Source organism: Histoplasma capsulatum (genome assembly GCF_000150115.1).
Source record: "Histoplasma capsulatum G186AR genomic scaffold supercont2.10, whole genome shotgun sequence".
Classification (NCBI taxonomy): Eukaryota; Fungi; Ascomycota; class Eurotiomycetes; order Onygenales; family Ajellomycetaceae; genus Histoplasma; species Histoplasma capsulatum.
This window is the reverse complement of record NW_025544810.1, coordinates 630,451-650,600: the sequence shown is the minus strand read 5'-3', so window position 1 is coordinate 650,600 and position 20,150 is coordinate 630,451. Positions and strand designations below refer to the sequence as shown.

The following is a 20,150-nucleotide window of genomic DNA, read 5'->3' as shown; positions in this document are numbered from 1 at the left end:
GATTTTCCAGTAGCCATCTTGTCACCCCTCAACTAGTGACCCACGGTCTTCGACAGGGTACTTATCCAAACTCTCATACCATTGGATTACTGAGCCGACCAAGAAGGCCCATGAACCCCAGAATGTCGAGAGGCAGGCTTGATATTGCAAACCGGAGTTGTTATACGCAAGGAGGAAAATACCGGAGAGCTGTTTTGGATTCCAATCAAAAGTTGTTGTTAGTCATATGCACAGGAAGGAGCCATCCCAGCAGGAGGAGGGAAACAAACAGTGAATCCGAATGAACCTATGAGATTCCACAGGTTAATATGCCATCCTAGTGTTCGAAGGGCCGGTGTGTACCAGTTTTTCTGCGTTTCAAGCATGAATAGTGTCCTACGAAAATGTTAGGCATTGTGCTACTGAGGGAAAAGTCGATCCCTACCAAAGTATGGAGAGTGGGCATCAACTGCTAGATCGAAAACTTACGAGCTTATAATAAATCCAACTCCACCTATTATCTGAGGAGCCCGGTACACACCGTTGGCGAGGTTTTCGCTAAGATGGTTGTTAATCCCAGGCAAAGAGGTAAAACCAGCTATCCAAAATATGCTTGCCCCGATGAGTTGCATGGAGGAAGCTAGAAAGCCCAGCTCGTGAATATAATGAGTTCGAAGGTCCGTCAGAGTTGGCAACCATTTGAAACTCGGTGACCTAGGCATCCCCGCCCTCGGTGAGCCTACCTCACCAGACGAGTTGTTGGTAATCGGTGTTTCTAAGCCACCTCGGCCAACAAGGTTTCTTTGGTTTACATGATGGTGGGTGCAGCTCCTTGGATCGGGGTAGACTCGAAGCAAGGATTCACCTTTTTCGGATATGAAATGTTCGAGCGCCCATCCAAAACAGCCGGTGTCATGCACATTGATTGCTTCTAGTACGAGGAAGATGCTTCCCACTTCAAAAATTGTCGCCCCCACGAATGCTGATACCCCCCCGGCGATCAAAATTTCATGGGCGAATTCCGACTTCGGTTGAACGAGTGGTAGGAAAACGAAGAATGAGTTCATTACCCAGACAATGGAACCAAGAGTGAAAGAAATTGCTGTCAGATATGATATGTCCCAATATGGGTATTGTACTACCATGCGTTTGATGCCTCCCAGAGTTGCCCTAAAGGAGTTCACCCATTTGGATACAATATGTACACGTTTCCCGGGCTCAGTTGGACGTCCAACTATTAGTGAATGTCTTCCTTTTCTGTTATCTCGTGACCTCCATTCGTAGCTGATATCACCTTTCACTTTCCTTTCATGTCGCAGTTGACTTTTCGCGAGATGGATAATCTTAGCAGATGAATGCTCTCGAGCATGCACAAAAGAAAACGGTTTAGAGATAACGTGTGTAGGATTCAACCAAGATATTGGCCCCTTGATATGGGATAACTGCAGCCTCTCATCTTGAAACGGATGACCATCAGGGTTGATCGATTTGCTCCGACTCTGGGAATAGTCCATTGGGATTGTAGAGGGGCTTGTACGCCACCATTTAAATGCTACATATGCCCGTGCGAAAGCATATGAGCTTCAATGTTGAAAGAACTCAAGGAGCTAATTCTGAGGCAAATCTGATCTTCCGACCATGAATACTAGATTAGAATACTGTGTATATACAGACCGGTTAAGGGGTGGTTCGGTGACTTACTTGACCTAGCGGACAGGCAATCCGTACACAAGGTGCCCCCTTTATGCTCTGTTCTAGTAAAACAATGATGTGCGGCTCTATCGCGCATGTCGAATAAATGATGCCAAGACTCGATGTGGATGAGTTTACTACCCCAGAAGGGGGAAAGCGTTGAATTTAACATCCAGCCTATGCAGCATCGAGTTGCAGCGACTATGTTTCCCTCGAATATTTCAAGGAAGCATCAGCTCAAAAGGAACCCAATTGTCACTTATAGTGTTCTGTGCATGCTGATGTTGTGACACTCTTTATTTTGGAACCACCGGCTTTGCTGTCACTCGACTATGAGATGTGTAGTTTTACGCATTGGATACTTTATAACTACTTGTTAATCAACACGAAAATTCATTTGTCATGATATTCGCTCAAGGCTTCATGCTTGCAATCACCTGCGTAACCAAGATGCATTCTGCTCAACAAAGCGCCTCCCGAAGTGTCACCACAGCCACCATTAGATGTGACAGCATGCCAGAATCCAGCATCAACGATGACCCGAAAAGGTGCGCGTTGCCTTGGTTCACTATCAAAGGATCAAAAGGGACCAACAAGCTTGATTGAAATGTTCCTGATCGAACTTGCCTCTGTCCATGGAATCGGCGAGGCTTTCCCAAAAACAATGCTGTTCCTTTCCACAGGAATTATTTAGGGTTCAATGGCTCAAGCTTGCAAAAGTCAGTCATTGCACTGGACATTTCGGATATTTCTTTGTTCATTGAAAATGAAGCTGGAACTACCATACGCTTGGCCCTTCCTGGAGACTCGAGCGCCTGGACTGGAATCAAGGTGGACAAAAACTAAAATATTTTTCGTCCAATGGGAGATCATGTTGTCTTTTGAGTTCAATAGTGGAGCTCAAGACCATTTTCATCGAAACATATCCCAAGACGTGGTCGGCGCATGTTTGCTTCTAACTTCTCTTTAACGCCTTTCAAAATTCTGCGCCGCGAGAAGAGAAGTTGTTTTTATGGTAACCTTAAGGTCAATCGGCTCGTCCGGCGCCGATGAAAAGCGACTTTGGAAAATCTGAGATCGGCTTGTGGACAAAGGTCGAAAGCGTGGTTGGCAAAGTTTTGCCGGTGTTCTGTGATCAATCAAGTCTTCAAGCTTCCTTCGGTTGTCGGTCGAAAGTTGCTTTATTTGCCGTTCTCTCACACACAATGAATGGGCAACCTTTCCAACCCCTTGTGATTATGACGCATGGGATTCGCAATAATGAAGAGGATTTCCTAGCCCTTTGCGGAATGGGAAGTCCTCTCCTACCAACCTTTTTCCGTAGAATTCGTTTATTGTTCACGGATAAGATGCTGCTTATCCTACCATAAATAAAATCAAACAATGATTTCTTACGTTGAAGCAGAATGACAAGGAAGATATATCCATCGAGGTGAGGTTTGAGCACAATTACGGGCATCCTCCCTCGAATTCTCACCCACTTCATTAACCACAACGAACATATATCATCTAAATTTGGTGGTTTCAGCCAAGTTTAATGATAATTAATAAGTATTCTAACACGGTGCACTGACCTATGGTGCCAATCTTAGCCCCGAAACAGCGTTTCCCCTTAGCCCTCTTTCGTATTTTGGGGCTTGGAATTCGGGACATTGTTTCTTGATATTATTTTTGATGAAACACCACGATCATAAGAATATAGTTCAGCTGATCTTTTCTGGAATTTTCAAGAAGACTATTGACAGGCAAAATGTCTGTCCATTCCCCAAAACTTGGCTGAACAACGTCTTGAGGTTGCAAGATCGACTTCAGGTGCGGAGATATATCCTGTTTTCAGCCCTTCGCACCCAGCCCCCTGAGAATCCATAGCTCCTCTACGAACTGGGGTCCAAACGAAAATATCCCAAGTGGCCAAGCGCTTAAATCAAGGAGCTATTGAAGCGATATGTCGGAAGGAACAATACATTAGTTCTCGTGGATAACATATGGGATATGATTTGGGCCCCAATTTTCTAACTTGGGTGTAATCGCATCCATGCGCAGTACTTGGACATCTCTAGACACGATCTCGCTCAAAAGAAAGACGGGCTTAAAGTGAATTAGGGTTGGTCGTTGAAGAGGTAACAACTAAACATCGTATTTGCGCACCTTCTTTGCAGGGAAGGTTTTTGTTCCAACAAGGCCAGCAATGGCGGTTTTCATTTGACAGTATTTTAGTTATAATTAATAGCTTGGAGATGGTGTGAATGCACTTAGCAAAGTAGACCATCGGGGTCCGGAATCCCGTCAAAAGCTGCCACTCGCAAGGCGCCCGGGGATAGAAACCCTCTCATCGAAAAAGGTTGCTTACTGGCTGGTTGGTTGATGCTCTCGTCCCACATCCTGCGATGCATGTAGTACACAGCATGATATCAAAGGATGTTCGGTGAAATTGGATGATTCGGCCCCTCATTGGTAGATTCAAAGGGGATGCATTTATGCCTGCCCACTCATATCCTTCCACCTTTGCTGAATGCATGAGTGTATGCTCGTCAAACCCACACTCTTGTGGAAACCAACAAGTTGCTTCTCCTACTGGACTGTGCGAATAAGAAGACAGGGAGTGAAGAATTATCGACGATGACAAAACGCTGGCAAACCCACCAAGCAAGTCCCAGCCCGCCCATCCACAACACAGTTCTGGTTTGCCCAGCCTCACTTTGTTATGTCCAAACCATCTTGGACCAACGCGAGCCCGTCTCCAGTCTTATCAGCTGCTTGGCAGGTCAAGTATTTGCATGGTCGCAATGCTTTTCATGTACAGAGGTATTAGCCGTATCCGATTCATGATGCCTTGCCCGTCCACCAGACTTTTGATCAGCCTTGTTTCTTCGAGGGTCTCCCGTCTGTGGACCACATTACATTTTACAAATTAAAGCGCCATCCATCCTTCCCGTCTCTTATGGAATCGATGAAATTTGTTCTGATCATGATGATTTTAGAAACTAAGAAAATCAGCAGGGTGAGGCAGCTAATCATCATGTGACCATAGTGCTGAAATCCATGTTCGACGCACCTAGAGAGAATGCATGCAGTAAGCGCTGCCCCCGGCTGCTCTCGAAGCGTAAATTACTCTCTGCATGGTCCAGATCCTGGAGGATAAAACAGAAAACCAACAGCCAACCTCGCCAGTCATGATATCACAGAGGAGGGCTAAATTAGGTCGTCAAAAAATACCAATGACACGAGGCGATGAAAAACGCGTGGCAGGAGAATAATGTTTCGGAAAGCCCCAACATCTTTGAAGCGGCAAATAGGCCCAAGCCCCAACCATATGACGAACACTAACTAGTAGTATTGAACAGCCTTCGCCTGGGTGCCTGCGGCAACACAACCTTGGAAACAGGCCGGAGAGATGAATCATTGTCACGTGAGTTGGAGGTGGCAAAATATGCGCCTAACTCCCCTGATTCGCTGATATCCAAAGCGGTGTGAGAATGACGTAACCACCATTCTGGCTCCCTTTTCCAAACAGTGGCAGACCCGGATGAGGCTGAGATGAATATCGGAAGATCCGTGGCCCGACAAAGTGTTCAACTTTCGCCTCCACCAAGATATTTTCTTCCAGCAAGCTAAGGTACATGGACCTGGGAGCACTGGCTTCATTCGGCAATTTTGCCAAAATCTAAGTTTCAAGACATCAAATATGATAACAACCAGGCCAGCGGTGATTCAAGGAGAGACGGACTTCCCATGATGGGCCTGGAACGCACCCTGAATAATTTTCGCGCTGATGGAGAACGAAGCGGGTCTCCGTGTGGAGCGGTTGTCTGCCTGCAATTTTGATTGTGTGTCCCATCCTTGCATCCAGTCATCTAAAATTAAATTTTATTCAAAGGGAAAAACTCTCCAGTTCAACGTTGGAAACCCACGACTGACATGAACAGCCCGCTTGCTACTTTGGTGGCAAGTGAGGGGTAAAGTCGTCTGCCGCCCTTCAGCGCCTTCGCGGTATTTTTGGTGTGTCCCGAGAGGGGGACAGCCCCTAGATTAACCAGCGGTTTTCTCGGGCATAAAAACGCCCTAGGAGAGTTCAAGCGTTTTGTTGACCGTCAGGGATCGCCCTCAGTATTTTTCAGAACGCCCCTCTCGCCTGATCGTGCGATGGAACAATTCCCCCCAGCCTTGCGGCATGCTACTTGAGCCGTTGAACTAAGGGATGGTTGGGCAGGCATGTCGGTAATTCCACTCCCTCGATGGTGACCAAATACATCTTTTTGTTCTAAAATAGTTGATGGATGCCATCCAGCCATGCAAGCGTGCATACATTCGCATTAAGTTGTCAGCATCAAGTTATGCAAGTTATCCTCATGATACTGTCCATCATGGACATTCACACGAAATCGATTGAACAAACTTCGATGAAGTCATGCATTCCTCTGAGATAAGTTCTCAGAACAAAGATGGAATTCTCAACATCATGGAATAAGGAAACAACATCTCCTTTCTAGAAACTGCTCACAAGAGAGATGGAGACATCAACCTTGCTAACTGTCTTCCCGCCCCCATCGATGCTCTCTCCAGTTAAAACAGTCATTTTCAAAGCCGACTTTCAGAACACCCAACTCCTTAACTTCACCTCCATATCACCTCACAAGATTCGTCTGGAGGGAGAAAAAGGACCAGAGTCCCCTTACTACAGAGAATAACAGTTGTGCAAAAGAGAAAGCAGCATGCCCATTGTATCAACAGATTGATGAGTTAGCTGTTTGAAAGGCCCATCGCAGCTAACCCTACACAGTAAAGGCCACCTCTGAAGTCTGTTATGAATGGAGGCGATCCCAGCAAGAATAATTATTGTACGGATCCATGACCGCGATGGGAGCAGATCAAGCGACCAAAATATGCAGTGATTCTTGGGAAGTTGCTCAAGGCTCCCGAATTTGGGACTACCAGCACCCGAAGATTCACCAGCAGGCACAAGTGCAATATCAATATTTAGCTCTGGAAATAATACGCATATGGAATAATGCCACTCATTTGTAGGCACGGTCACGAGGCTTGAAGGCGCGAATCCTCTGCAGCAAGCTCCGCAGCCAGCCGATAAGAATGGCAAACACGAGCCACCCATTATGATTTTCACTTCATCCTGCAGCAACTGCATAAGACTGTGCTTTGACACCACTTATGCAACCTGTTTTGCCAGCAGGGCGGCGGACGATGACAAGGGGCTGTGTAGTTAGCCTGTGCTGGAAACTACGCTCGAGAAAGGGCATAGAGCATGGCATCACGCCACGTATTGGAGCATTCGAGGCAAATGAATGGCCCGAGGGCGCCTTCGACTCGATGCTCTCGACCGCTGCTCAAGAATAGGGTCATTGATAGCCCATCGCCACGGCTGCGCTAGCCCCAAAAAGCGAAACGCTTGCATTGCTCATCATTTCGCATTGTCAATCTTTGCATATGACGCTTGGCCCAAAATGCATCCATGACAATCTCGTCCCTCCCTTCGCTGAGGGCGCCAGACTCCTAAGACTGTTCCTCCCCTTTATCTTCTCTGGTATGACTTTGATTTGGTTAGTTGTAAATACTACAAGAAGAATAATAAAAAATTAAACTTCAAGAAAACTGGCCGACACAACCTTCGCTCCATTTTGCTTTTTGAAAAGGCATGTCATGTTAAAACGCCTACTTTAGCCTTGATTTCGTTGGCTTCATGGGTCAGAACTCAGCATGGATCATCCATCCAGCTTCAGTCAGAAATTAAGTGGGCTTATTTTTTTATTTTATTTTTATTTTATTTTTTTGGTTCGCTGGGTGTGCGCTAACCGTTAGGACGAGCTCCTTTTGGCGCTACTAGGCACAACTTCCATGCGAAAGTATGGGTCAAGGCCTCAAGGATGAAGCTAGTTCCGTTTCCAAGCCTCTTTCTTGCAGCTCATGCTGGTTATTTGCCCCGTACCAGAGTTAGCCCCATAATCGATACGTGGGTCTGGGATAACTTTTAGGCTGGGTTACTGCTGGGACTTCCCGCAACTGCCGACTTCTGATTTGATTCGTGCGAATGGAACAGCCAATGGTGCACCAGGGACTCCAAGGCGACTCTCGACGCTCGCACAATGTTCCATGGGCCGACCAAGGAGTGGCACCCTTGCATTCTCCTTGCACCCTGATTCGCTTTGCTCTGATGAACGAGAGTTTGAGTGCATGGGCCGTGTCATTGTGGATATGGTTGAATTATCTTTGAATCGTGATGGGCCCAGGCTAAACCGGATGCGAAGCTTGAACTCGCATCATACCACCGTTGTCGCCTTCCATCGTCAACGAAGCTTCGATCGTTATCAACCTTTTACTTATCCTCAAAGTTCGCTCCTTTTTTCCCGTCCCCTTCTTCCATATCACCAGCCTTCGCTCTCCTTCCTTTCCTCTACTTAATCTTCGACTTCATACTTACTTACAACCTCTCTCCATTTAATTATCCTCGTCCTCTCCCTACTCGAAAACTCCTTTTCATCCTCGTTGTTTTGGTTGCGCATATCTTTTAGCTGGGCAACATTGCCCGAATCATTCCTTTGAAATATCCTTTGGACTACGGCGATTTCGTTTCATACTATATATTAAGGATCAGGATCCCCAATTACCCTTTGGACTCCGGATTTCACTTGTCCTGGGAAATTGACGTTGCAATACCGTTTGTTTGCTGCACACCTCGAAACCCCAACTTCGGGAGGTATAAATGTACCCCACAATGTTACCTACACCACCACAATCGCCTCCACCCGTTACAACATGCGATGTCCCAGAGGATAGGCTCGGTTTGCTACTCGCCAACCGGCTAGAACTTACAAGCGTTCTTGGGGTAGGTGCGTATGGTGTTGTGTATTCCGCTATCGACATCCATACCCATGTGCCGTACGCGGTTAAAGCCCTCAACAAAGCAGGTCTGGACTCTAGACAACGGAAATTTCAGCAGCGGGAAATCAAGCTCCATCATTTGGCCAGTCAACATCCCAATGTGGTTTCTTTGGTCCGCATAATGGATTCTCTTGATTGTACTTTTGTTGTTATTGAGTTTTGCCCGGAGGGCGATCTTTTCTCCAACATTACTGACAAAGGCCAGTTTGTTGGAAACGATTTCCTTGCCAAACGTGCTTTTCTCCAGATTTTGGATGCTGTGCAGTACTGTCACTCCATTGGAATCTACCACCGGGACCTTAAACCAGAGAATATTTTGGTCACAGATCATGGAATGACGGTAAAGCTGGCCGACTTCGGCCTTGCTACAACCGATTACTATACATCGGACTTCGGATGTGGTTCAACGTTCTATATGTCACCAGGTAATTTTTAGCACTCATTACTTTTTGATATTTTCCCCTATCTCGATACGAACGCTACTTTCTATCTTTCACTTGATCTGACGGTGACGCAGAATGCCAGCAATCTACTCCACGGCCATATGCTTCTGCACCCAATGACGTATGGAGCCTTGGAGTCATCTTGGTTAATTTATCTTGTGGGCGGAACCCTTGGAAAAGAGCTTCAACCGAAGATTCTACTTTCCGTGCCTTTCTTAAGGACCCACAATTTCTGAGGACGATTTTACCTCTGTCACCCGAACTCAACTCTATTCTAAGGCGTATTTTTGAATGCGATCCCCAAAAGCGAGTTTCCATATCGGAGCTGCGCAAATTGATTGTTGAGTGTCCAAGATTCACTCTTCGGTCTGGATCCCCTTTGTCCATGGCACCAACACCACCTTGCCAGAGTTATCAATACCAAAAGGATTCCTATAGTCCTGCCAATTTTGTTCCTTATCCGGTCTCTCTTCCAGCAGAGCCTATCGAAACCGAATATTCGATGTCAGCTGTTTCTGATACTTCTCTCTCCGACGACGACGGCTCCTCCATATCGTCATCTTCATCGTCTTCATCTGAGTATGCACCTTACAGCCAAGCACCCAGCCAATTCAGATATGTGCCTCCAATGGTTCCCAACTTCTGGGGATCTTTCATTCCTTTCACCGACATTGCTGAGAAGAATCTTGGACGACAACATCCTGTGGAACCCGTCATTGCCGTATATTGAGGCAGGATCTACAATTTCTTGACCTTTTTTTTTTCATTCCATTCGCTTTGGACATTTACAACTTATTTAAATTTTTTAATACAAGATAACGGAACGAATCTCATGTAACGACGAAAAATCCCCACAAGTGCAGGATTTCATACCTTTTGGAACAACCCTTGGGAATTTTTTACCCTACTACGTTTCGTATGCCGCAGGAACCGACAACTGCTACGGGACTTTGTCCACTGGACACCTGATGGACATGCGGATTTCCTCTATTTTCCGTGGAATGTCAATTATTATCTGAATTGGAATCCCTCTTGGAGTACCTTCTTTTGGAAACTGTTTCTATTTTTTACTTTGCATCCGTCTACATGCTTCGCTCTTTTTTTTCCCTCAAGTCTTTGTTGCCCGGATTTGTCCTTCGATTGTTTACTCGGAAGCAATTTTTCTTCTACGCCCTGTAATAACATACCCTTCGCTTGTTTGCGCATAGCAGAGCTGTACAAAGTTTGGTGAGATGTTGTCTTGTCTACCGGGAAGCGAAATACTCTATTTTGGCGTTGGATTCGCGCACCGCAACAAAACAAAAATACGGACAGGGCATCCTTCAGGAGTTTTATATTCTACTGGCACGGCTATATAGAGGAGTTTTATTTTTATTTTTTCTCTCTTCGTTTTTCGTTCTTCGCTTTGGTGGCTCCTATCTTTTGGCATATATTTACGGCGTTGTTTGGTGTTTCTTGTTCGAACCTGAGGTGGCCGGCGATTTGCTTTTTTTTTATATTCTCACCTTTGTCCGATATTTTCCATTTCATATCTTGCGTGCTCCTGTGCTCGTCTTGTCACCCTGATACCCAACTCGATTCTTTTATCTTTCGATATTACACTTTACAACCAGAGGGCTATTTTCCCTATTTACAATATATACATACACGTCTGGACAGCTTATTACATGGATATACTTGGCTTTATACTTCTCATCAATAATTTGATAGATTCCATGTATTCATGCGCAACAGCGCCGCTACCCGCAAGTATCTCGGAATAAACACCGCATTGTAACCAGCAAAGCTTATCGTCAATGAATAGGGGCTTTTCGATGCTATCCACTCACAGAAGTCTCATAATTCATCCTGCAATGCATGGATTGCTCCAGCTGTTTCTGTTCACAGTCTGATAAGATTCCGTTCGAAGTGGTGCAGGTTCATGCTCCGATACGTGGCACGACTGCGTACATATCGCACATGCACACAGAGTACACGCACATGCAATTAGGCAAGAATCTCCAACGGGATCCACCGCGATTTGTAGGCCTTGCTATCGACTCAGACTCAACCATCTGATTCCAACGAGATGACGGCAAGATAACTTAACTAGTAACGACCACACACCATTGGTCTTGAATGAAAATCTGCATTCGCGTCTGAGTACCATACCATTTCCCAATGAATAAAGAAAATTGAAATTAAAAAAAATAGACCGAAGACAAAGACAAAGGCGAAGCCACTCATCATCACTACCTCCCCCAACCCCAACTTACATATTCCGCCCTCCCGTAACCATGATAGTTTGCCCGTTAACATAGCTCAGCAAGGGGCTCACCACTGCCAAAATCGACCTCGCTGCTTCCGTGGGAGTTGCCCCTCTTCTCAACGGGATATCAGGATACTTATCCCTCTCATCGCCTCCAGCCCTCGCCGCCAACTGGGCTGAAGGTATACCGAGAGCGACCTTTTCACCATCAGGCGTTGTGATAAAGGCGCCAGCCTCCTTGGCCGCAGTCAGCCGTGTTAGCACCAAGCCAAAAGCAATCGTGTTGGCGCGGACACCGAATTGGGGACCCCATTCCTTCGCGATTGTTTTGGTGAGGCCGACCATACCAGCCTTGCCGACGGCGTAGTTAACTTGGCCACTGTTGTGTTATTTTTAGTTATGGCGGTCGAGGAAATGGAGGAAAATTGGCGGGGCCGGGGAAAGGTTAAGACCTACGGGTTTCCGTGGATGCCACTGGTACTGCTGATGTTCACGATGACTCTGTCAGCACCATCTTTTACTCTGAAGTATGGAGCCGCGGCTTGGACCAGTTTGAAGGGTGCTGTGGCGTGGACAGCTATCATGGCCTCCCATTGCTTATCCGAAAGCTATTACTGTAAGTCAGCCGAGGTCATACGTATCCCTGCAAGGGGGGCCGTATCTATCTATGTATATATACCACTAACTTTATGAATAACGCCATCCCACGTATACCCAGCGTTATTAACAATAATATGAATCTTCCCGTTGCCAAATTCGGCAGCTTTTTGCACGACCCTTTTCACATATGTGGGGTCCGTCACATCGCCAACTACGGCAATGGCTCGTCCGGGCGAGGCATCATTGATCGATTTCACAACAGCCTCTGCTTTCTCTGTGTGCAGTTGTAGACGGAATCAGCTTCTGTTTTCTCTAAGAAAACCCCAGAAAAGGCTATTTACTCGGAAATTTCATGCAAACATTAGGACGCGGCGTGTGGAGGTTTTCTACTAACTGGCATCAAGATCTGCAACAACTACTTTCGCTCCCTCGTTGGCAAATAGGCGAGCAGCTTCAGCACCAACACCCTGACCAGCGCCAGTGATAATGGCAATTTGGCCAGCAAGCAGACCCTGCGGGTAATTAAGATGGGAGGACACCTGTGCAATACGGTCTTGAGGGGCCATTGTAAGCTGGGTGGACTTAGTTAGGGAAGATAGCCGATGTACAGTACAGTACGTGTGCCCTAAAGGCAATACTCAGAAGAGAATAACAATCAATGTCTTGAAAACAACTGGAAAAGAAAAACAGTAAATGCTATTGCAGGTACCAGAAGAATAGGCAAAGTTAACCGGCAATTTGTTAGTTATGTAGGCCTGTGTTCAGCGGGGGATTACAGTTAGCCTGGAAGTGCTGGCAGCCGAGGAACAGCCAATTGCCGCTTCCGACACTGGCAAACGACCGGAGAGGCATATACAAAGCACGATTAGAGAGTGCTCGGTTCCGGTACGAGGAGTATGGGAATTGGAGTTGAAATCACGGAATTTTGCCGACGGTTAGCATCAGGTTCTGGGTTCCTGGTTGAAACTTAAATTCGGCTATATCAAGGCGCCCCAGAAAAATTTGGTATAAAACACATAGTATATTATGAGCTGCTTTTCTCAAAAAATTATAAACATGATAACGCTAGACCGCTATGCCGATAGTCAAACGCTTGCAGAAGGCCGGTCAAATGTGAGATCGCTGCCAAAACAACAAGGACGTGGAATATCTGATGAGAGCTGCCTAGGATATCAAACCCGCCAGGATACCATCGCTCGGGCACTCGCGCAGCATATACAGCCGCTCCGATTATATACAAAGCGCCCTGCAGCACGAGCCAGAATAGACCGATTTGCTTCAACATCAATTCCACCCCAAAGATCGATACACCATGTAGCACCGGAAAGACGGCGGAGAGTCCCATGGAAACAAACATGCCAGCACGGAACGGCCGCCAGGGAGGAGTTCTAAAGCGTGGCATGATCGAGATGATAGTGCACCCAGCCCCGATCAGCAATATCATTGTCCAATATATTTTCTTGAATCTGGACACGCAGTAGAAGCCATAATACACGCTTGGGATAAAACTGCCTGTGATCAAGCCGACGATGCCAATGTAGTCCATAGCGTTTCCAATGCGCGCGACTGCGGGAGAATGGTTGGATATCGTGTGGTACATGGAACTCATACCAAGACAGAAAGCGGCCCCGGCAAAGAAGCAGCTAAATACGAGCACGTCACCATGCGTAGCGCTATCATATCGTGCGGAAATGGCTTTGTAGAGGTATAATCCACATGGTACTGATGATATGGCTGGCAGCAGGTGGGTGTAGATATTCACGGTTTCGTTATGCACATATCCCAATGAATGAAATGACACCATGAAGGACCGGGATGCCGGCCGATATCCCGTATGGATGAGGTGGTTATCCCGTTGCCAATGTTCCAAGTCATCCCAATGAATCGTCCGGCGTGCCTTGTATGCTATCTTGGCGGCTGTGTCCGTTGCTTTCTCCGTAACAAACTTGTCAATTGTCACGCGGGAAGGATGCCTATGGTCGTCTTGCGAGCTGGCATTTGATTTCCTCCTTTTAGACACAAACATTGCCCGCTGTCATGAATCAAGGATGTTTGAGTTGTTGAGAAAATATGTTGAGAATTAGGCCATAAACTCTTGAGCCTCATGCAAACAGGACAAACATGGAGGAGGGGCTTAGGTTCGAAGCTTCCCTTCGCGAAGAAATTCCACCAGACACAAACGGGCATCGCGAAACCAGAGGCTGGAGGCTAGATGGCGGGACCATGACCGAATCGTGCTTCACTGCAAGTCAAACAGAGGTTGCTTTCTGAAATTCCTAATGGAGGATACGTTGCGGCCATCAAAGCCTACTCCCAGAGGAAATAAGACGGCCGCAGATTCGCTTAGCCAGGTTGGGTTTACGTCAAAGGGAGATACGAAGTAGGTTTTGTGTACAAAATGCTGAAGGGCGGGGAAATATGGTTTTTTCCCTTTCATGACCGGCATTGACCAACACGTATTATGCAGACTCCTAGATCCCAAGGCCCAAGAACAGTACTATAAGAAGATTGTGGACAGATATGTGCACTTTTGCAATGTCCACTCCGGGAACCTTGATGCCGCGTTCAGCTCCCTTCCAAGAAACCGCTCTGAAGACCCAACCAAGAACCCTCCCGTTCCTATACCTATAAGGCCAGCGTCTAGAGCTAGATCTCGGTCCCGATCACCAAAACCACCCATCAAACCCGCTGCCCCAACAGCGGGGACCAAAAGCACAGTTCCATCAGAGCAGCATCCAACACCAGCTGAAGAACTTTCTATTCTCCTTCTTTCGCTCCGTAAACTGCGGGAAGCCATTCTAGCAACGAGCTCCAAAACGCCCATCGCATTCTCCCAGCGTGTCCACATATTCTGCATACGCGTATCAATCCTGGCTCAGCACCCACCGTCATACTACCCCCCCTTGCAGCGCCTGCTGAAACACCTTCATTCGTCTACCAATCCACTGGACCCGTCTGAGCTGCACGAGTTTACGACGTACTTGATCCTGGACTATGCCTGTCGACAAGACGATATGTCGGCTGCATATCAGCTCCGAGCACGTGCAAAGGCAGTATTCGGGTATCGTAATAATTCTGTCGACAGTATTCTAAGAGGAATAATGCATGACGACTGGGTGTTATTTTGGAGAACTAAACGGAACCAGAATGCATATACAAAAGCGTTGTTGAATTGGGTGGTCGACAGTGTGCGCAGGCGAGCATTGAAAGCGGTCGGGAGAGCATATCTGTCGGTGGACGTGAATTATTTGGTGGAATGCTGCGCCGGCGAAAATGAAGGTTGGACATGGGAAGCGCTGGTGGAAAAGGAGGGTTTGGGATGGAAGAGAGAGGGTGATAAAGTTCTGATAAGGGCTAGGAAGCCAAATGTTGAATCCAAAAAGTAACAGTCCATGAGAATGGGCTTTGTTTTGACGATATATACATTTGGGCTGCCGCGGGCATGATCGGGAACGTAATGCACTTGTCATCTGCAGCCAAGTTGCCGTCTGTGAAAGGCTTTCCTTTAGACGCATAAGCGCGGAGTTTCGGTGTTAAGGTAGGTATTGAATTGTATTTATATATGATGGTACAACAAGCGTAGATTTTTGTGAGCAGAATATCCTGACACTGTAACATATTTGGCAAATAAGGAATTATTCTCTACGGCAAAAGGCGTCATTATATCTTGAAATCCGTATTCGGCTTTTCCCAATTCCGATATCTTGACGGCGGCTGCTGGGCTATCCTTTCAGTCAAGTTGGATTTGAGAAGCCTAGACTTTTCAGAACATAGTTCATATATAGTTGCCAGATTGAACGTGAGACTTTGGAAAGAATAATTGTTGTTTACCAACGATTCAAGGAGGTCGCGGGACTATATAGAGATGTAATAAAATCAGGTTCTGTCATCACCCCTAATCATTGGGTCAAAGACTAACTTACCTCATTTAGCTTTCCTGTATATAATAAGCACACAGCGAGATTTTGTATGATCAGAGCTGCATCCTCATGTCCAATGTGGCTTGCGCGAAGGGCCTCCCACCCCGCAGCTGCTTCATCATATCGACCTTCCGCCATATCTAACAGACAGTGCAAAGCCCCATCCGCTTCGATTGGAGTATTATCTAGCAGTTTTCGAGCAGTTTCAACATCCCCAACTTTGAGATATAACAGCACCATCCGTGTGGTCGTTAAAGCTTGCTCCTTGGGTGGGGCTTTTAGGTTTGCGAGTGACCTTCGCGCAGCGTCTAAGTCGTTCATTTCTATTAACGAATTCACAACTCTGATCCCCAAATCTGCCAATCTAGTTTTCCAAATATCTCTTTCATCCCCCGCAAGCACTTGGCGCGATAGATGTTTTCTAGCTTCTAATCCAAGCTCGTATAAGGCAGCAATGCCTCGTCTTGAGTCGCCGAATCCAATGCTTTGTAACCTCGCTGCAAGAACACGGAGAGGCCATGGTACAATATGTCGAGTTTGATCATCTGGAACAGTGTCATTGGCTGTCATCTCGTTTTCCGGCTTGGTATCGACAATGTAAAACGCAGAACTTAGATCCTCCAGCGCTTTCGCTTCCTGCGCTGCTAGAAGGGTATTTCCGGTCAGCTCTAAGCATGCAAGTCGGATGTACAAGAGAGAAAATATCGTATGGTGGTCGTTGTGAGCCACCACGGATGATGATAGAATAGCTGCTGAGAAATGAGCTGCAAGAAGGAAGTGGCCAGCATTCAAGAGATTATCAAGGGTAGCTAGGGAAGTAGATAAAGGTTCATTCGGAGCAGGCGTAGGGATATCCGAACGGAAAGCCGGTGATATATCCAATAGTGAGAGGGGATGGTAAATGTCAGGACGCAGGAGGTATGATAGGTTGATATCCACAGGAACTGATATAGTATCTATAGTTGAAAACGTGGATAGCGAACGATGCGGGGAATTCGGAGATGCCCTTGAGCGACTTGGAAGATTGAAGGAATTCGGTTGGTTCGGAGATACGGTAGCAGCTGTAGCAGAGCTTGGTTCATCTTCTTCTTAGCCTGGTATTCTTGGAAGAGGGAGTGGAAGTACGGAGCAGATTGGATCGTACTCATCTGGAGCATCTAGGGGCCCTTTAGTGGAGCTCCGTGGCCGGGCAGCTATGGAGCATTCATTTCTCTCAGCAATATATCCCTTGATAATGTAGGGTGATGACAGGATATTGTGTACTGTACCCTTGACTGGAGCACTGCGATGTTTAGCCCCTGGGCTGTCCATTGCGCTGCGAGCTTACAATTTGCTGCTTGGTAATTGCTTCCCAATAACACAATAACTCTAAACAGGAAATGAGGAGAATGAGAGGTTGAGAAGTTCAGAATTCTGCCAGGCGGTGAACCACGTTGATAATGTTGCCAAGACTGGACGAACATACAATTTGGAGGCCAGATTGCCACATCAGGAGATTAAAAAGTCATATATTTCTAAAAGAAGTTCCTCAATTCTGTATTATTTTAATTAAAAATATAATGAAGAAAGATTACACTCTCAAAGAATTTATATTTTAAATCAGACCTTCAAATTTCATATGTTCCTCAGTCTTGGCAACATTTTGTTTTCACAAGCTTTAACTACATCCGCCACAATAAGCTCAAAGAGGATGGACCAAGCAGCCCGCCCTTACCCTAAAACGGAATCAGCATCACCCATGTATTTTTACTAACCATCAGCAAGTTCCTATTGCTCTTTTCTAGATGTCTCCATTGCTCTTTAGCCATTAGACAGCAGAGTTCCGCATGCCCACCCGTGGCCCTCGGTACCGTCCAACCCTCCAAGTCGTGGACCAGAATTTGGTCTCCCAATTTTACGATACCCCTTGCTCTCGTCGAGGAAACACCACCATGTCTTCACAGAACAACAAATACTCCGTCATTCTCCCTACCTACAATGAACGCAAGAACCTACCCATAATCTGCTGGCTGATTGAGAGGACATTTAGAGAGAAGTAGGAATCTCCTATGTGCTTAGCAATTTCTCAGTGTGAAAGCTAATTTTGTCTTTTATCCTTCTTTTAGTAAACTAGATTGGGAGGTGATCATAGTCGATGATGGATCTCCAGATGGAACATTAGAAGTCGCAAAACAGCTTCAATCACTTTGGGGACCGGAGCACATCGTTCTGAGGCCCCGTGAAGGGAAGCTAGGTCTCGGAACCGCATATGTCCATGGCTTGAAATCGGTCTCAGGTAACTTCGTCATCATCATGGACGCCGATTTTAGCCACCACCCTAAATTTATCCCCGAAATGATCAAAATACAGAAGGAAACGAACTGCGACATTGTTACAGGGACTAGATATGCATCTCGTGGGAATCTCCGTGGTGGAGTGTATGGCTGGGATCTGGTCCGCAAGCTCACCTCTCGGGGAGCCAACTTGATTGCGGACGTGATGTTGATGCCCGGAGTCAGCGATCTGACGGGAAGTTTCCGATTATATAAGAAGCCCGTTCTTGAGAAGGTTATTAAAAGCACGGAGAGCAAAGGGTATACTTTCCAAATGGAAATGATGGTTCGTGCTAAGGCCATGGGGTTTAAGGTCGAGGAATGCCCCATCACATTTGTTGATCGTCTTTATGGCGAGAGCAAGCTTGGAGGGGACGAGATCGTAGAATACTTAAAGGGGGTCCTCACACTTTGGCTGAAGGTCTAATCAGCTTCTTGCATTTGATCCTTGCTCTTTCTTTTTGCCTTTCCCGGTTGACGCAGGGTCGAGGCAATAGCGCCTATTTTGTATATCCACGCAGCAGATAGTAGGAAACTGATGCTTAGGGGCGCAAATGGGCTTAGGTCCAGGTTGAATGTCTCCAACATATTTTAGTGATTGCTCATACCCTTCGCATAATTCCACTGTTATATACATTATCCCGTTGCTTAGTGTTCCTGTCAATACATTTTTTTTTTTTTTGCTTTAAAAACCATGGCTGAGGCACTATTCAATATGCCATGAAAGAACTACATGAATCTAAGTGCATTCCTGCGGTAATTTGTTGTCCCTAACACTCTGGAAAGATCAACTTTCACAGCTTCTCTAGTGGTGTAGATATTCATCTTAGAAAATATCAGTTCTGTCTCTCAATATCGGCCAAAAAAGCTTTAACCCTTGAAACCAAATCCTTGCGCGGTTGAGCTTGATCAGGCCCGCTCGGCGAATGCTTAGCTCCAACAATTATGGCACTATCTGTGGACCAGATGTGGGGATTTTTCGAGTCTTTCGTCGTTGCGGCCTTCCATCTTTCCAGTAGCTTTTCCTTATCAATCCACGGAGCCACATATTCATCATCGCCGCCCGGCATAACAAGAAGTGACTTCTTCAACAGGCCCTTAGACGAAATCATACCAAACGTCTCTTGAAGTCTAGCATCTGTAAGATCAGAGCTAAACAGATCGTCTTCCCCTGGAGCTTCCGGGCTATCTGGACTTGCCAAACTAAGGAACCTTGTAGCAGAGACGGCAGTGTCAGGGATGTATACCTTCCCTACCATCCAAATTGGCAAGATGACATCCTTCCCCCCAAGAGTCTTTTCGCTCTTCGCCATGGAGATGAGATTGTTATATATTTTAGTCAGCTCCGCCGGGGTGTCTTGATCATTTCCCGATTTTACGATATTGAGTATGGCTTCTCGATCCGAAACGGGAGCTTGCATAATAGCTCCGTCCACTGGGGGTCGTGGAGTCGTAGCTTCCGGCCCTGGATTTTGGGAATAGAGGTAATGAAGCACATCCTGGCTTCCAGTAGAATGGCCCATGATCACAATCTTGCCAGGTTCCTGCTCACTGGCGGATTTGTACTCCTTCACGTACTCGACACATTTGCCAATCTCGTCAACGTCACTGCCTAGATTGCTCAAGCCCCATCCCTTGTATGATGAGGTGAGTTCTACTGAGAACACAGACCATTTCTCAGCTTCGAGAGCTGTGGTGATATCGTTGAGATATGGCACGGTGGAGTAACCGTCACCCAACCCGCCGATAAATAGCAAACTATGGGGTTTGCTATTAGTTTCGCAGCCTCTAGCATTTGGGTCGGCTGCATACTCAAAAGCCGTAAGTTGTGGTGCCTAATAGCGTTTTATACTATAGTCAGCTTACATATTGTCCTTCATAAACAATGCTATTCACTTGAGAGGGTAAGGTCTTTCATACATAATTATGAAGGATGCCCGGCTGAAAGCTTCCATTGAATTGACTCAACATGGTGTAGAGAGTGTCGGTAATTTCGAAATAAAATAATCGTAACACCTAAAAGAACCAAAAACGAAGGACATTCATTACGCTGCTCATTGTC

The 20,150-nt window shown here is 46.3% G+C and overlaps 8 protein-coding genes across 8 annotated transcripts; 3 read left to right on the top strand and 5 right to left on the bottom strand.

The window, feature by feature from the left end:
- Positions 1-21: 21 nt before the first annotated feature.
- HCBG_06871 (uncharacterized protein) lies at positions 22-1,493 on the bottom strand (the record flags this gene model as incomplete). Its single annotated transcript, XM_045433920.1, has 3 exons — positions 22-189; positions 270-375; positions 469-1,493. 3 exons carry the CDS (start codon positions 1,491-1,493, stop codon positions 22-24), a joined length of 1,299 nt encoding a protein of 432 aa, XP_045285401.1.
- Positions 1,494-8,301: 6,808 nt separating this feature from the next.
- On the top strand, positions 8,302-10,695 carry HCBG_06870 (uncharacterized protein; the record flags this gene model as incomplete). The annotated part of the gene is made up of 2 exons (XM_045433919.1): positions 8,302-8,990; positions 9,083-10,695. 2 exons carry the CDS (start codon positions 8,399-8,401, stop codon positions 9,736-9,738), a joined length of 1,248 nt encoding a protein of 415 aa, XP_045285400.1.
- Positions 10,696-11,259: 564 nt separating this feature from the next.
- Positions 11,260-12,422, bottom strand: HCBG_06869 (short-chain dehydrogenase/reductase SDR; the record flags this gene model as incomplete). Its single annotated transcript, XM_045433918.1, has 4 exons — positions 11,260-11,635; positions 11,713-11,864; positions 11,943-12,130; positions 12,251-12,422. 4 exons carry the CDS (start codon positions 12,420-12,422, stop codon positions 11,260-11,262), a joined length of 888 nt encoding a protein of 295 aa, XP_045285399.1.
- Positions 12,423-12,904: 482 nt separating this feature from the next.
- Positions 12,905-13,882, bottom strand: HCBG_06868 (hemolysin-III family protein; the record flags this gene model as incomplete). The annotated part of the gene is made up of 1 exon (XM_045433917.1): positions 12,905-13,882. One exon carries the CDS (start codon positions 13,880-13,882, stop codon positions 12,905-12,907), a length of 978 nt encoding a protein of 325 aa, XP_045285398.1.
- A 175-nt stretch (positions 13,883-14,057) lies between these two features.
- HCBG_06867 (uncharacterized protein) lies at positions 14,058-15,588 on the top strand (the record flags this gene model as incomplete). The annotated part of the gene is made up of 2 exons (XM_045433916.1): positions 14,058-14,236; positions 14,324-15,588. 2 exons carry the CDS (start codon positions 14,136-14,138, stop codon positions 15,240-15,242), a joined length of 1,020 nt encoding a protein of 339 aa, XP_045285397.1.
- On the bottom strand, positions 15,517-17,087 carry HCBG_06866 (uncharacterized protein; the record flags this gene model as incomplete). The annotated part of the gene is made up of 4 exons (XM_045433915.1): positions 15,517-15,711; positions 15,780-16,412; positions 16,760-16,933; positions 17,040-17,087. The coding sequence occupies 4 exons, from the start codon at positions 17,085-17,087 to the stop codon at positions 15,517-15,519; spliced, it is 1,050 nt and encodes a 349-aa protein (XP_045285396.1).
- Positions 17,088-17,707: 620 nt separating this feature from the next.
- Positions 17,708-18,515, top strand: HCBG_06865 (dolichol-phosphate mannose synthase; the record flags this gene model as incomplete). The annotated part of the gene is made up of 2 exons (XM_045433914.1): positions 17,708-17,811; positions 17,882-18,515. 2 exons carry the CDS (start codon positions 17,708-17,710, stop codon positions 18,513-18,515), a joined length of 738 nt encoding a protein of 245 aa, XP_045285395.1.
- A 409-nt stretch (positions 18,516-18,924) lies between these two features.
- Positions 18,925-20,059, bottom strand: HCBG_06864 (dolichol-phosphate mannosyltransferase; the record flags this gene model as incomplete). The annotated part of the gene is made up of 2 exons (XM_045433913.1): positions 18,925-19,923; positions 20,009-20,059. The coding sequence occupies 2 exons, from the start codon at positions 20,057-20,059 to the stop codon at positions 18,925-18,927; spliced, it is 1,050 nt and encodes a 349-aa protein (XP_045285394.1).
- Positions 20,060-20,150: the final 91 nt, after the last annotated feature.